The sequence below is a fragment of the Heterodontus francisci genome, chromosome 39 (genome assembly GCF_036365525.1).
Source record: "Heterodontus francisci isolate sHetFra1 chromosome 39, sHetFra1.hap1, whole genome shotgun sequence".
Lineage (NCBI taxonomy): Eukaryota > Metazoa > Chordata > Chondrichthyes > Heterodontiformes > Heterodontidae > Heterodontus > Heterodontus francisci.
The window spans coordinates 33,986,851-34,001,038 of record NC_090409.1 but is presented as its reverse complement, the minus strand read 5'-3'; the positions used below and the strand labels follow the sequence as shown (position 1 = coordinate 34,001,038).

At 41.0% G+C, this 14,188-nt stretch overlaps 1 protein-coding gene across 2 annotated transcripts in view; it reads left to right on the top strand.

Moving 5' to 3' along the window:
* LOC137352710 (carcinoembryonic antigen-related cell adhesion molecule 5-like) overlaps positions 1 to 14,188 on the top strand; it is a 721,824-nt gene that overhangs the window by 625,601 nt on the left and 82,035 nt on the right. For both annotated transcript variants that reach the window (XM_068018446.1, XM_068018445.1), the window contains 4 exons: positions 1,866 to 2,141; positions 3,697 to 3,960; positions 10,839 to 11,114; positions 13,239 to 13,502. In XM_068018446.1, coding sequence (XP_067874547.1) covers positions 1,866 to 2,141; positions 3,697 to 3,960; positions 10,839 to 11,114; positions 13,239 to 13,502 — 1,080 coding nt within the window. The remainder of the gene's footprint in view (positions 1 to 1,865; positions 2,142 to 3,696; positions 3,961 to 10,838; positions 11,115 to 13,238; positions 13,503 to 14,188) is intronic.

Genomic DNA, 14,188 nt, shown 5'->3' with positions numbered 1-14,188 from the left:
ACCTTCTCAAGGGCAATTAGGGGTGGGCAATAAATGCTGGCCTGGCCAGCGACGCCCACATCCCATGAATAAATAAAAAAAATGTGGTTCAATTTCAAACACTGTCTGATAACTCTGATGCGCCTTTGGATATTTTACTACGTTAAAGGCACTGTATAAATGGAAGTTTCTGATGTGCTGTTTGGAAGCTCACGACTGCATTAACTTTGGCAAGAAGCAACACATCCATTCACAAAAGTGGCAGGTTTCTATCAATTAGCAGCACTGTCCAGGGTTTAGGGAATAATCAATAGGAGAGGTGAGAGTAACTGATTAAAGCCAAGGCAGCATTCACCCAAGTATGACACCAAGGGGCCCTCGTGAAAGTCTTCCCTATTCTGTATGTTTTTCATACAGAAAAACCTGTGGTTGTCAAAGGCCAATGATCGCAGCCCAGAATGGCAGGAGTTCCTGAAAGCAGCATTTTCAACCCAGACATCTTCAGCTGCTTTATTAAGTATCTTTTCAGGTCAGGATGGGTTGTTCACTGATGATTCCACAACGTTCATCTCCATTCATTACTTCTCTGATAATGCAGCTGTTTCAACCATCTTGCAGGAGAACTTAGACAACATGCAGGCTTGGGCTGACAAGCGGCATGTAATGGTCACACTGCATAAGTACCATACAGTGACTGCCTACAGCAATGGAAAGCCTAATCACTTCCACATGACATTCAATGAGCCACTATCACTGAATTCCCAACCACCCGCACCACCTCCCTACCCTGCCCGCCCCTCCAAACCCTGTCAAAATCTTTTAAGTCAACATTATCCCAAAAGGTTAACTGCATTAGACATATAAACAATGTGACTACAGAAGAATGGCAAGGGCTGGGTACATTGAAGTAAGTGACACATCTCCTGTTCCACCACCTACAAGGAATATGATGGCATACTCACTGTTCACGTGGATGGGTGCAGATGCAACACACAAAGAGCTCAGTACCAAGACAGGACAGATCAATCTGCCTGATCAGCATTCTTGCTACTGGACTCAATAGCCACGCATTAATCACCATCATCAATGCATTGTGGCTAGTTTCAGAGGACACTGCAACAAATTATCAACCACAGTGACAATTCCAAGCCTGTTACCTTTATCACTGAAAAAGACTAGAGCAGGAATATCACATGAACAGCACCTCCAAGTCCTCTGCCAAGTTGCACCATCCTGACTTGGGCAAATATCACAGTTCCTTTATTGGCATTGGGTCCAAATCCTGGAATTCTCCACCTCCCACCAGCCATCTATCACCAGGACTACAGTGACTTAAGAAGAGGGCTCCCCAGTGCCTTGCCACGGTAACTGGCAATGGACAAGAGATGGAGCCTTCTAAGGATTGCCCACCTCCCAAGAAGAAAAAATGAAAAGTGGAAAACATACACCACTATCTATTCATTTCTGTTGATTCACATTTTACTCTTTTGTACATATTGATTTAAGCAAGTTCAGTTCCTGTGACATCTGTGTATTTTTATTAAAATAAAGATGAGCGTAATCTTAAATTATCTCATAAAATATATTTATTGCCATTGCCAAATTTATATGGAGCTGTAAAGCCATACATGCTGCATTTTTACTATGACATCCCATTGGAGAAGCATTAAAATTATTGTACATTTCTGGTGAATGTAATGTGTATTAAATACAAATGATTCCACATTCTGTTATATTGAGTTATATCCATGTATCATGATAAAATATTCAAAGCAATTCAGGCATCAAAAGATGATGGCCAGCTACATTCTTTGGAAACTATTAACTGAATCCTGTTTGTTCTACATTATATTACGTACAGTTAACAATCTGCTGTGTTTTGACAGAACCTGTTTCTAAGCCCACTATCTCATCCAATGACACCAACCCAGTAGAATACAATGACACAGTGGCTCTAACATGTAATGCATCGGGGACAGCAGTTTCATATCAGTGGCTTAATGACAATAAGACTATTACCCCTGATGATAGGATTGATCTGAGTGATGATAACAGCACCTTAACTATATCTGGAGTGTTGAGATCTGATGAAGAATTCACATGCCATGTGTCCAACATGTTTAGTGAAAATACAAGTGATCCATATCTACTAAATGTTAACTGTAAGTGTCACAATAAATCACTTAAGTATCTCATTTGATCTAATTGATGATCAAACTTGCTGATTTTTTACACTGCACCATTTGAAACAATGTATCGTGCCTCTATTAAATTGTACCAAACTTCACTTTCATTAGCATGATAATGCTGACTGATGGAAATGACAACAGGTTCTGCTGTCCCCTTTTTAAAGCCTGTTTACATTTTGTATTGACTAATATAGTTGAAACCAAAAATGAATAATCCTTCCTTATTATGTATTCCATATGGATCCCAGACAGTATGATCCACAATTGTTTCCATCATTCTACTGAATATCTGTCAGTCGTCTTGCGTTGATACAATCAAATTATAATTAAATAATTATGAAAACAAGCTTCATTTCAGCGCTCACATCTCTTGGCAATTAACCACGTAACTAACTCGTCAGAATTCAGTCACCTGTAAGGAATTTGTCATCAAGAACTGTAAAATTAATTACAATTGTCAAATTACCTTATTGAAGTCACACAAACTTGGGCTTCACAGTACAAGTCATTAAAATTGATTCAATGATCATTTTACCACAGTATCTATATTAAAGTGAAATTGGCGTAAAATTTGAAAATGGTGATTGCACGTCCAACGTTTTTCTCTAAATTAAAGTGCAATTGATGTAAAAAGATGACACATTGCTTGCCGATATCTCATGCAGGTATTAAAAGGTAGCTGATCATTTCAGACCAAATACTTCCAGTTTAATTCGTACAATTCTCCTGAATTACCTGACCACAGCCAAGGGTAAAAATTCAGGGCAAATGTGAATATTGAATAGGGATTAATGTAACGGGCTTCAACACCTTAAATTCAGGAGAGGAAAATTAGATAGGATTACCATCCCAGATCACAAATTTCTTAGACTGGACTTGTGTTCCATGATAGGATTACATTGGCAACAATGCTCTCTACAACTGAAAACAATCACAGCCAAGGCTCACACGTGAATAATGACCATTTTCCAGAGATAGCAGAGGGAAACTGACAGGCAGAATTCTAAAACAGAAACAAAGTAATGTTTTCAGGATGGAGAGCTAATTAGCCAAATGAAAATAAACATGTACTTTTCTTTAAATCTCAAACTTAAAGATATCAATTACCTTTTTGGACTAAATTTGATAACTTTAAAAAAAATTATGTAAATAAGTGAAAAATGTAAATCTGAAAAAGGAACTGACTATTTAAAAAGGGTAAAGAAACAAATGTAAAATAACTGTGTGACTTTTCAGACTTGTTGCCAATCGGTAATCATAGTCCTGTAATATTTGTAGACAATTTAAAACAAAATATTTAAAATGCTGCCAAGTATAAGTCATTGCCTACATTTGCTGAAAGTAGTTTGTTTCCATATGTATTTCCTTTATCTTGATATAGATATTGCTAGTAGTAGATAGAATTAGCTGTGGAAAGGCTTCACTGGGATTTAGTAGGATTTAATTCTGTGGTGATGGGTTGCATGTTAGTTTTACCATCGGAAATTTCTAACTAACATACTCCAATCGACCTATGCGTTTATTTTAGATGGACCAGAATCCCTTAATATATCCATCAACCCACAACTTGCTTTCTACATTTTGGGGTCAAATGTGAATTTTTCCTGTTCTGCCGTTTCAAACCCCGCTTCTGAATTTCTGTGGTATCTTAATGGTACTTCTCTTCAGCAAAATGGACCGCAGCTAATCATTCCTGATATTTCCTTGAATAACACTGGTAATTACACTTGTGAGGTCTTTAACAATGCAACAAAAAGATCCAGTGTGACAACAACAGACATGGTTGTGGTAGGTACGTAATATGCCTCGAGAAGGTAGAAGTGTTCCTTTTTCTTGTGGTGAATTTTATTTTTGTTTCATTGTTCTACTTGTCGAAATAGAGAAATTGTATTTGCTGATTATTATATTTGAGTACATTATTGTATGGTATTTTCTAGTATTGAGTAATGTATAGTCGGCAATAGTAATACAATTTCACACAGTAATTGTGTGTGCAATAATCATTGTTCAATTTAAAAGACATGAAGAGCATGACATGGTGAGATAATAACAACTTGGTTCAACAATATTAATACTCACAAAAAAAATGTTCTAGTACCAGAATAAAAATTATGAGTGCTTTAAAAATGTGTCTATTCACATTTGATAATAACTAAAACAGAAAGATATGGTGTAATTTTTCTTGACTGTTGGCTCCCTGTTTTGCTTCAATATTATCCTTGCAAACATCAATTATTGCCAGAATTTTCATTTTGTTAACTTTTACTTCTCAATCTGCTGGCATTGGACGATTGAATATGGCAACTTTTGCTTCATTAATATTCTATTCCAGTTTTGTTTCCGCATTTATACCCTATTTTTCTCATGAAAATTTAAATGTGAACAACTTTTAGGTAGTATTTAGATGTGCACTTGAAACGTAGCATACAAGGCTATGGGCCAAGTGCTGGAAAATAGGATTAGAATAGATAGGTGCGTGATGGCTGGCACAGACACGATGGGCCGAAGGGCCTGTTTCTATGCTGTATAACTCTATGACTCTAACTTGCAAATCGATAAGCTTCTTTTACTTTATTCCTTGTTAGGTTCCTGATTGATAAATTATTTAAATGCATTCAGGTGGAAGTGCTATAAGGCTATTATGCTTATTTATACAATACTCAAGTAGCTAAAGAAGCAGTTTAACAAAAAAAAAATCCATAATTTTTTCCCAAAAATATACTTTATCCATAAAATTTGTAAAAGTATATAAATAACAGTTCAAATTTTACATTAACATACAGTGTAATACAGAGGTGAGAGTGATTGGCCTTGATATCAAGGTAGCATTTGACTGAATATGGCATCAAGGAGCCCCAGCCAAACTGAAGTCAATTGGAATCAGAAGGAAAACTCTTCACTGGTTGGTGTCATACCTAGCACAAAGGATGATGGCTGTGGTTGTTGGAGGCCAATCATCTCAGCCCAGGGTATTGCTGCAGGAGCTCCCCAGGATAGTGTCCTCAGCCCAACCATCTTCAGCTGCTTCATCAATGACCTTCCCTCTATTATAAGGTCAGAAGTGGGGATGTTCATTGATGATTGTATGATGTTCAGTACCATTCGCTATTCCTCAGATTCTGAAGCAGCCCGTGTCCATATAGAGCAAGACCCTAGACAACATTCAGGCTTGGGCTGATAAGTGGCAAGTAACATTTGTGCCCCACCACTGTCAGGCAAAGATGATCTCCAACAAGAGAGAATCTACACATCTCCCCTTGACATTCAACAGCATTACCATTACTGAATCCCCCCATGGGGGTTACCATTGACCAGAAACTGAACTGGACCAGCCACATAGTATTGTGGCTACAAGAGCAGGTCAGAGGCTGGAAATTCTGTGGCGAGTAACCCACCTCCTGACTCCCCAAAACCTGTCCACTATATACAAGGCACAAGTCAGGAATGTGATGGAATACTGTCCACTTGCCTGGATGAGTGCGGCTCCAACACTCAGGAAGCTCGACACCATCCAGGACAAAACAGCCCACTTGATTGGCACCCCATCCACCACCTCAAACATTCACTCCCTCCACCACCGACACACAGTGGCAGTAGTGTGTACCATATATAAGAGGCACTGCAGCAACTCACCACGCCTCCTTCAATAGCACCTTCAAAACCCGCGACCTCTTCCACCTAGAAGGACAAGGGCAGCAGACACATGGGAACATCACCATCTGCAAGTTCCCCTCCAAGCCACACCCCATCCTGACTTGGAAATATATCACCATTCCTTTACTGTCGCTGGATCAAAATCCTGGAACTTCCACGCTAATAGCACTGTGGGTGTACCTACACCATATGGACTGCAGCAGTTCAAGAAGGCAGCTCACCACTACCTTCTCAAAGGGAATTAGAGATGGGCAACAAATGCTGGTCTTGCCAGTGACGCCCATATCCCATGAAATAAATAAAAAAATAGTTTTTTTCAATACAGTATCTAAGGTGCCTCACTGCACTTGGCATAACAAGTTATATTTACAATGTGCATTCACATTTCATGCCAAACATTCCCTGGTGCCTACAACCCAAGGAGTTTTACATGGGTTCCAGCCCCTCAGTATACTATGGCAGGAGGGCCTTACACAATGGCTTTTCTCCATTGATCCTTTGCCACAGCTGCCCCAAGCTTTAGTGAATCCCTCAGCACGTAGTCCTGGACCGTGGAATGTACCAGTCTGCAACAGTCGGTCATGGACAACTCTTTGCACTGGAAGACCAGCGAGTTTCAGGCAAACCATAGAGCGTCTTGCACCGAGTTGATGGTCCTCCAGCAGCAGGTGATGTTTATCTCAGTGTGCGTCCCTGAGAACAGCTGAAGAGCACTGAGACCTGCATAATGGATCTGCTCGGGATGAACCGCCGACAAAAACCACCGCATCTCTTTCGCGATCAGCTTTGCAAAGGCACATTCCAGAAGGCGGTAAACGATAGTCTTTTCCCCACTGCAGCTGCCTTGACGGCAGTGTTTGGAGGCGGTCAAACTCAAGCCATGCAGGATGGATCTGACGGGTGGGCCAATCTCACCACCAAGCAAGCTAGCTCTTGATGTCTGGTGATGAGGCATTCTGCCAAATGAGTTTTTATAGTCTGCTCTGGAAACCATCCAACATCTCCTTTTCCCGCAGGGCCTTGAGGACGTTATGTACGGGCCACTGCCTGTTGGACTTGTTGGTTAAAGGTGTTTTTCTGTACAAACTTTTCCACAAGGGTCAGGTGGTACAGCACAGTGCAACTGAATGGACTGTTCCACAGCAACATGGCCAGACCCATCCTTTGGAACACCGGGGACAGATAGAACCTCAGCATGAGGTGACACTTGGCATTTGCGTACCGAGTGTTTATGCACAGCTTAATGCAGCTGCACACAAAGATAGCCATTAGGATGAGGGCAACGCTGAATATGTTTTCTCCCCCTTTAACTAGAGGTTTGAACATGGTGTCCCTGCAAACACAGATAAAGTGGACAATGACTCAGGTGACCGCCATGGCACAGGAGTGAGTTATGGGCCAGAATTGCACCATGTACAGCAACACCAAGGGCAACTCGCACCTGATGACCAGGTTCTTGCCTGCAATGGAGAGGGACTGCTGCTCCCACATGCCCAGTTCCTGTTTCACCATGGTTAGACATTCCTTCCCATTTTTGGTGCACGCCCCAGCCCCTCCAAACCATAACCCCAGCACCTTCAGGTAGTCTGACCTGACAATGAATGGGACAAAAAGTACACACACAGAGCTCTGTGATCAGCAGCCTGAAGGAGGAGGAGGCCCCAGTAACGTCATGACAGTCTGACATACTGGACTAGTTCCCAAAGAACATGGCCTCACTTTTACCAAGATTTACTTGAGCTTCCCGAGGCCATTTCAAAACTGGTGGAAAGTGCTCATCTGTCTGCAAACTGCCAGTGGATCCGAGCAGAAGACAATGACATTGTTCATGTACAGGGAGGTTTTGACCTGAGTGCCTTCACTGCCTGGGTTTCTCACCGCTGTTATGCCCGCATCCTTCCTGAAGGACTTGGCAAGGTTCGATACAACAAACAAACAAGACAGGGGAAAGAGGACAGCTCTGCCTGATTCCAGATTTGTACAGGAAACTTTCCAATTCCCACGCATTGATTGAAATTGACGTTTGCGCAGAGGATTTGGATCCAATTGTGGATTCCCTGCCCAAACCCCATTTTAGAGAGCACATCCTTCATGTAGGTGTACAATATCCTGTCAAAGCCCTTCTCCTGGTCCAAGCAGATGGGGCAGGTGTCCACTCCTCATCCCGCATATAGGTGATTGTCCTCAAGGCTATCAAGGATCTTCCTGCCGGGTACATTATAGATCTGATCAGGGTGAATCCCCAACTTCAGAGCAGACTTGCCCTGATTGGCGATGACCTTGAACAGAATTTTGTAGTCCACTTTAAGCAGTGAGATGGGCCGCCAATTTCTGATTTCCTCCCTCTTCCCCTTCCGCTTGTAGATGAGGGTGATGATGCTTTCCCTCATGGATTCTGACATGTTGCCAGCCGGAAGTATACGCTGGTTCACTTCCAGCGGTCTGGGCTGATCTAATCAACTATACAACTCGACTGGTAAGCCATCGCTTCTGGGAGTTTTACTCGTCTCGAAGGACTTGAGGGCCTTTGTCAGCTTGTCTAGAGTTAGCGGTTTGTCCAGACTCTTCCCCATACTGTCCTCTAAGATCTCCATGATAGAGGACAGGAGGGACTAGGCGGCTGTGCTGTCTGTGGGCTTCACGTCGTACAGCCCGGCATAAAAGGATTTTCTGATCCTTAGTATGTCAGACTGTCATGACGTTACTGGGGCCTCCTCCTCCTTCAGGCTGCTGATCACAGAGCTCTGTGTGTGTACCTTTTGGAAGAAGAAATGTGAACACATCTCATTCCACTCCACGGAGCGGACTCTGGACCATAAGAGGATCATGGAGGCCTCCACAGCAAAGGGCAACACCAACTGGCTGTTCACCTTTTGGAGATCCTCCTTGACCTCGACCCTCATTGACTACAACAGGAGCAGATGCTGCATGCTTTTCTGGGGTCAGTATATTTTCCTCTGTCTCTCTTGCCTTCTGAACAGCTTTGCAGATCCGACAGGCTCCACTGTTAATGTAATTTTTTGACTAGAAAGGTGGTTTTGTTGCAGTTATTTTAAGTTTGTGCAGATCAGCAACAAAGTGAAAAACGGAAAGTAAGTTAACTGATGGTCAGGTCGGGTTGGACGTGAGAAAAAATGGAAAGACTCGGGCCGGGTCGGGCTCAGGTCGGATGTGGTTCTGTCGGTCTCAGGTAGAGTTTTTTTTTTGCAGACCCAAACAAGCCTTTAATGCAGAACTTCAAGACCCACTTAAAGAGTTGAGCAGTCTCAGCTGACACACCAGTGCAATACTAAAGGAGTGCTGCACTTTCAGGTGGATAGAAAGATCTAATAGCACTATTTGAAAAAGAGCAGGGCTGTCCTCCCACTGTGGTGGCCAACATTTACCCGTCAAACAACACCAATAACAGTTTATCTAATTGCTACTTGTGGACCTTGCACAAATTGGCTGCCGCATCTCCCAACATTACAACAGTAACTACATTTAAAAAATACTTAATTAACTGTGAAGCACTTTACAACTTCTTGAAGTCATCAGCCACTTTATAAAATGCAAGCCTTTTTTTTCTAATTTTAAATGAAAAAGATTATCTTAATTGGGAAAGAAGTGCATGTCTCAGGAACATATGAAAGTAATGAATAAGTTGAGAAATGCAACAGCTTGAAATCAACTCCAACTTCATTCATTGCGGAGTATGGGCTACCATGAGATGTTGGCCATCATCCTGATTTATGTAGGGTGATACTGAAGCTGTTGTAGAGTGGATTGAGTGTAGAGCTCGAGCTGATGGTATCAGTGGTAACTGTGACAGTGTAACCAGCATTTGCTGAAACTGCCAATCGAGGCACATCTCTACAATAACGTTTGGCTAACTAATATTTCTGAAAGGAAAATTTAAGATTGCCCCTGAGGAAAGGGGGAGGCGGTGGCGTAGTGGTATTATCACTGGACTAGTAACCCAGAGACCCAGGGTATTGCTCTGGGGATATGGGTTCAAATCCCACCACAGCAGAAGGTGGAATTTGAGTTCAATTAATAAATCTGGAATTAAAAAGCTAGTCTAATGATGACCATGAAACCATTGTCGATTGTTGTAAAAACCCATCTGGTTCACTAATGTCCTTTAGGGAAGGAAATCTGCTGTCCTTACCTGGTCTGGCCTACATGTGACTCCAGACCCACAGCAATGTGGTTAACTCTTACATGCCCTCTGAAATGGCCTAGCAAGCCACTCAGTTAGGGCAATTAGGGATGGGTAATAAATGCTGGCCTGGCCAGCGACGCCCACATCCCATGAATGAATAAAAAAAAATCCTCACAACTTGCACAGAATTTCTATTTAATGGTCTATTCAAAGCATTAACTGCTTCTTAATAAAAGTTTACTTTAATTTCCTCTGTTGGTCTTTTACCCTTTAATAACATGGAGGGCTCTTGCAAGAATGCCATCATATTTTTCACTAATGTTTTTCTTCAGCTGTTAATTAATCATGAATTGTTAATTTGCCTTTCCACAACGTGAAAAATCTCAGCCCTCTTTGTTCAAATATCCAGTTTGTTGAATTCCATCCACATTAATACAAGATTTCATTGCTCCACAAGGTACGAACTAATAGCTGTCAGATTCCAACATTTGACATTGTATTTATTTACATTGACACTTTTGTAAACTGGCTCACACACAAGAACTAAGGAATATCTGTTGTATGGATTGGGCATACTATCACACTCCAGATAAAAGTGAAGCATCGCAATTTAAACTTTCTTATTTTGAGAATGACAGTGCCAATTTGATGGGTATACAAATTCTATTTCTCTGTTGTGCAGTACCTGAATGTCAGGTATTAACTTATGGAACTTGCACAGTTTAAGCTGAAAATATCATGGGAATTATTTTCTAGAAGAACCCACAGAAAAAAATTCAGTGTAGAAATGCTGTATTTAGAATCTCACGCTAAATCCAGCATCCTCCAAATTGCTTTTCGATTGCGATAACTACTCTCCTGTGTTTTGACAGAACCTGTTTCCAAGCCTATCATTACAGCCAATGCCACCAACCCAGTAGAACACAATGACACCGTGGCTCTGACGTGCTTCGCATCAGGCACAGAGGTTTCATATCAGTGGCTTAAGGACAATAGCACTATTATTCCTGATAACAGGTTTGGTCTAAGTGATGATAATCGCACCCTCACTATATCTGGAGTGTTACGAACTGATGGAGGATTCACATGCTATGCATTCAACTTCATTAATGGAATGACAAGTGACTTATATCATCTAAATGTTAGCTGTAAGTGTCCCGGCAGATCATTATTTTAATAATTTATTACCAATCCTGCAGAATTTGTGATTGGGAAAAAGAAAATAAATTATCTTTTGCACTTCTACAATACCAAGGATAATTTGCTGTGAGTTTATCTACTTAAATAAGTATACTTGAAATAATTTGACCTTTTTGAGGCAGGACTGGTAATAACAATAATATTCATTGATAGATCGTGGTGTTGATCGGTTTCTGTTGCATACGCATCAGTTTATTTACAAAATAACGTAAAATAAAAGATTTTTTGGGAGTGCACACTATTGAGCAATGATTCCAGAGCCACTGCCCATAGCTATTCAATTTTAACTCTACTAAGAAGATACCAGATGATGTAGTCTAGACGAGTTTAAGTTAAGTACTATCAGAATAATTATGTGTTACTTCAGCATCAGTTTGGGATTAAATTGCAGTTGATATTTGCAATGAAGTTAACTAGTTCATTTTTAGATCCCAAAACAATGAAATTCAGATTTGTTTGGGGTAAGAAAATCAGAATTGAGCAAATCAAAGTATAATTTCTTCAGAAAGTTTATTTCAAAACAATAAATTTTGATTCAACAATGCTGCAGTATGTCTCAAGCAAGTTTTTACAGATTACACATTTTAACAGAAAACAGGCAATTGCCCAAATTCCAGCTCACTACAGGAAGCAGATCTTCTTCACCCCTGAACTCCAAAAAGCATCAGAAGCAGGATGCTTTCATGATTTTGCCAATTTCAACTCTACCACTGCTACCCTGGCTGAGTTCAGCTGGTTTGGTGAAGGAGCCTGAAATTGCCGGAGGCATGCTGAATGTATGGAGGGACAGGACTCCAGCTGCCATTGTGCCCTTGTATTGACTCTATGCCAAATCTGTATGGTGCTCTGCAGCTTTTTCAATGCCAGACAGCTACTGTGGCCAAAATAGTTTATTTTCCAAATGTTCTCTTCCAAATGCTTGACTGCCACTTTTGTAATGCCACTACACACTGGGAAACTGGCAGTAGGCGCCCACCACTACACATGGGGAAACTGGCATTGCGCCCCCAGCACTACACACTGGAAACCTGGATTGGGCCCCCATCCACTTCACACTGGAAACCTGGATTGGGCCCCCATCCACTTCACATTGGGAAACTGGCATTGGGCCCTGACCACTACTCACCAAGAAACTAGCATTGGACCACCCACCACTGCACACTGAAAAACTGGCATCAGACCCCACCATTACACCCTGGGAAACGAGCATTGGGCCCCCACCATTACACATAGGGAAACTAGCATTGGGCTTCACTACTATAGATGAGCAAATTGGCTCCCTCCATCCCGCGTTCCTCCCGACCACATTATAGGCTGGAGGTGGCAATGGCTACAGCTGATTCATGTAGGTGTACTTGAAATTGATGTTAGCAAAGGCAGAACAGGCTAGAGCAAACTTCTGTGGATGCTGGAAATCAAATCAAGAAACAGAAAATGCTGGAAATACTCAGCAGGTCTGACAGCATCTATAGAGAGAGAAACAGGGCGAACGTTTCAGGTCGATGAGTGCTAAAAAATCATTGATCTAAACCATTAACTCTGTTTCTCTCTCCACAGATGCTGTCAGACCTGCTGAGTGTTTCCAGCATTGTCTGTTTTTATTTTAGAACGGAAAGGATTTCGGTCAGAATATCAGCCCACCTGTTTTGCCTCTGAATTATGTCACGACACAATTTAACAAATGAAAGGAGGTGTGTCTGAATTGGGTCCTACCCCAAAATATACTCTGATACCAGGCTCCCAAACCAGGAATTTCAAAGTCCTGGAATCCAATTTGGGACTGACTCAGCCTGTACAGCTCAGTACCTCACCATTAATTTACTCATGAAGGCAGGGGAGAGGGGGCAGGGGAGTTAACCATCTTGTGAAATGTTAGGAAATTAGAGAGGAAAAAACAAACACGCATGTGGATGATTTGACTTTAATTTATACCAGTGAAATTGACGGTGTGTAGAAAATACAAGGGTGTTTAGTTTCTGTGGTGGTGGTGATCTATTCCATAATTGTATAATCCACTACTGCTTTTCATTTTAGTATAATTTTATTACAATCCATTTGTGCATTTATTTTAGATGGACCGGAACGCCTTAATATATCCATTAACCCTGATTTACCTGCTTACATTACTGGAAGAACTGTTACTTTTTCATGTTCTGTGGACTCAAGCCCACCTGCTGAATTGGAATGGTATCTGAATGGTATCTCTCTTCAACAAAAAGGGCAACAACTTATCATTACTAGCATTACTTTAAATGACAGTGGAAATTATACCTGTCAGGCCTTTAACAATTTAACAAAAAGGTACAGTGCCTCAACTAAACAAATAGCTGTAATAGGTAGGTAACAAATTTCTCCATTTTTATTTCTTTAATTTTTAGTGGAATGGTGAAGCTGTCTAGTAGTTAATTCTACAGACTGAACTTGAATAGGTAATTGATAAAGAAAATACAGTTCCTTGGTCCTGTTAGTTTTATTGATAAACTTGTGGATAACATTGCATTTGTTTCACTTAACTAATATTTTCAAATAATCTTCATATTGATGCTATAATAATCAAAATATCAAATTGTTTTAATGCTTGATCTGTCTCCACTTTCTTGTAAATACATTTCCAAATGGAGACTTCAACACCGAATTCTGAGGAAGTGAAACATATCAAGGGTGAAAACCATTTGTTATTTTATTTCTTGTGGCACCTGAATGCAGCTCACACTCGCTATAACCTTCCATTCTTCTTATATTACAGTGCCCAGAACATTATTTTGATTGTGTAGATTTGCTCATATCCAAGCCAAAGGATAGACTGGTTTGCTGCCTCTAATGTTCCCGCAAACACTATTTACATGGTTATTTACATTTGTATTGTTGAAAGTATTGTCTGCTTAGCAGTAATATTACATTTGCAGTAACAGTTCAGAGATGGATCCCAAACTTTATTGTGGGTCCTTATTTAGAAAGTGGTGTGTGAATCAGGAGGAGAGCAGTATCAGACTGCAGTAGGATGGTAACTTCACACAGGCTG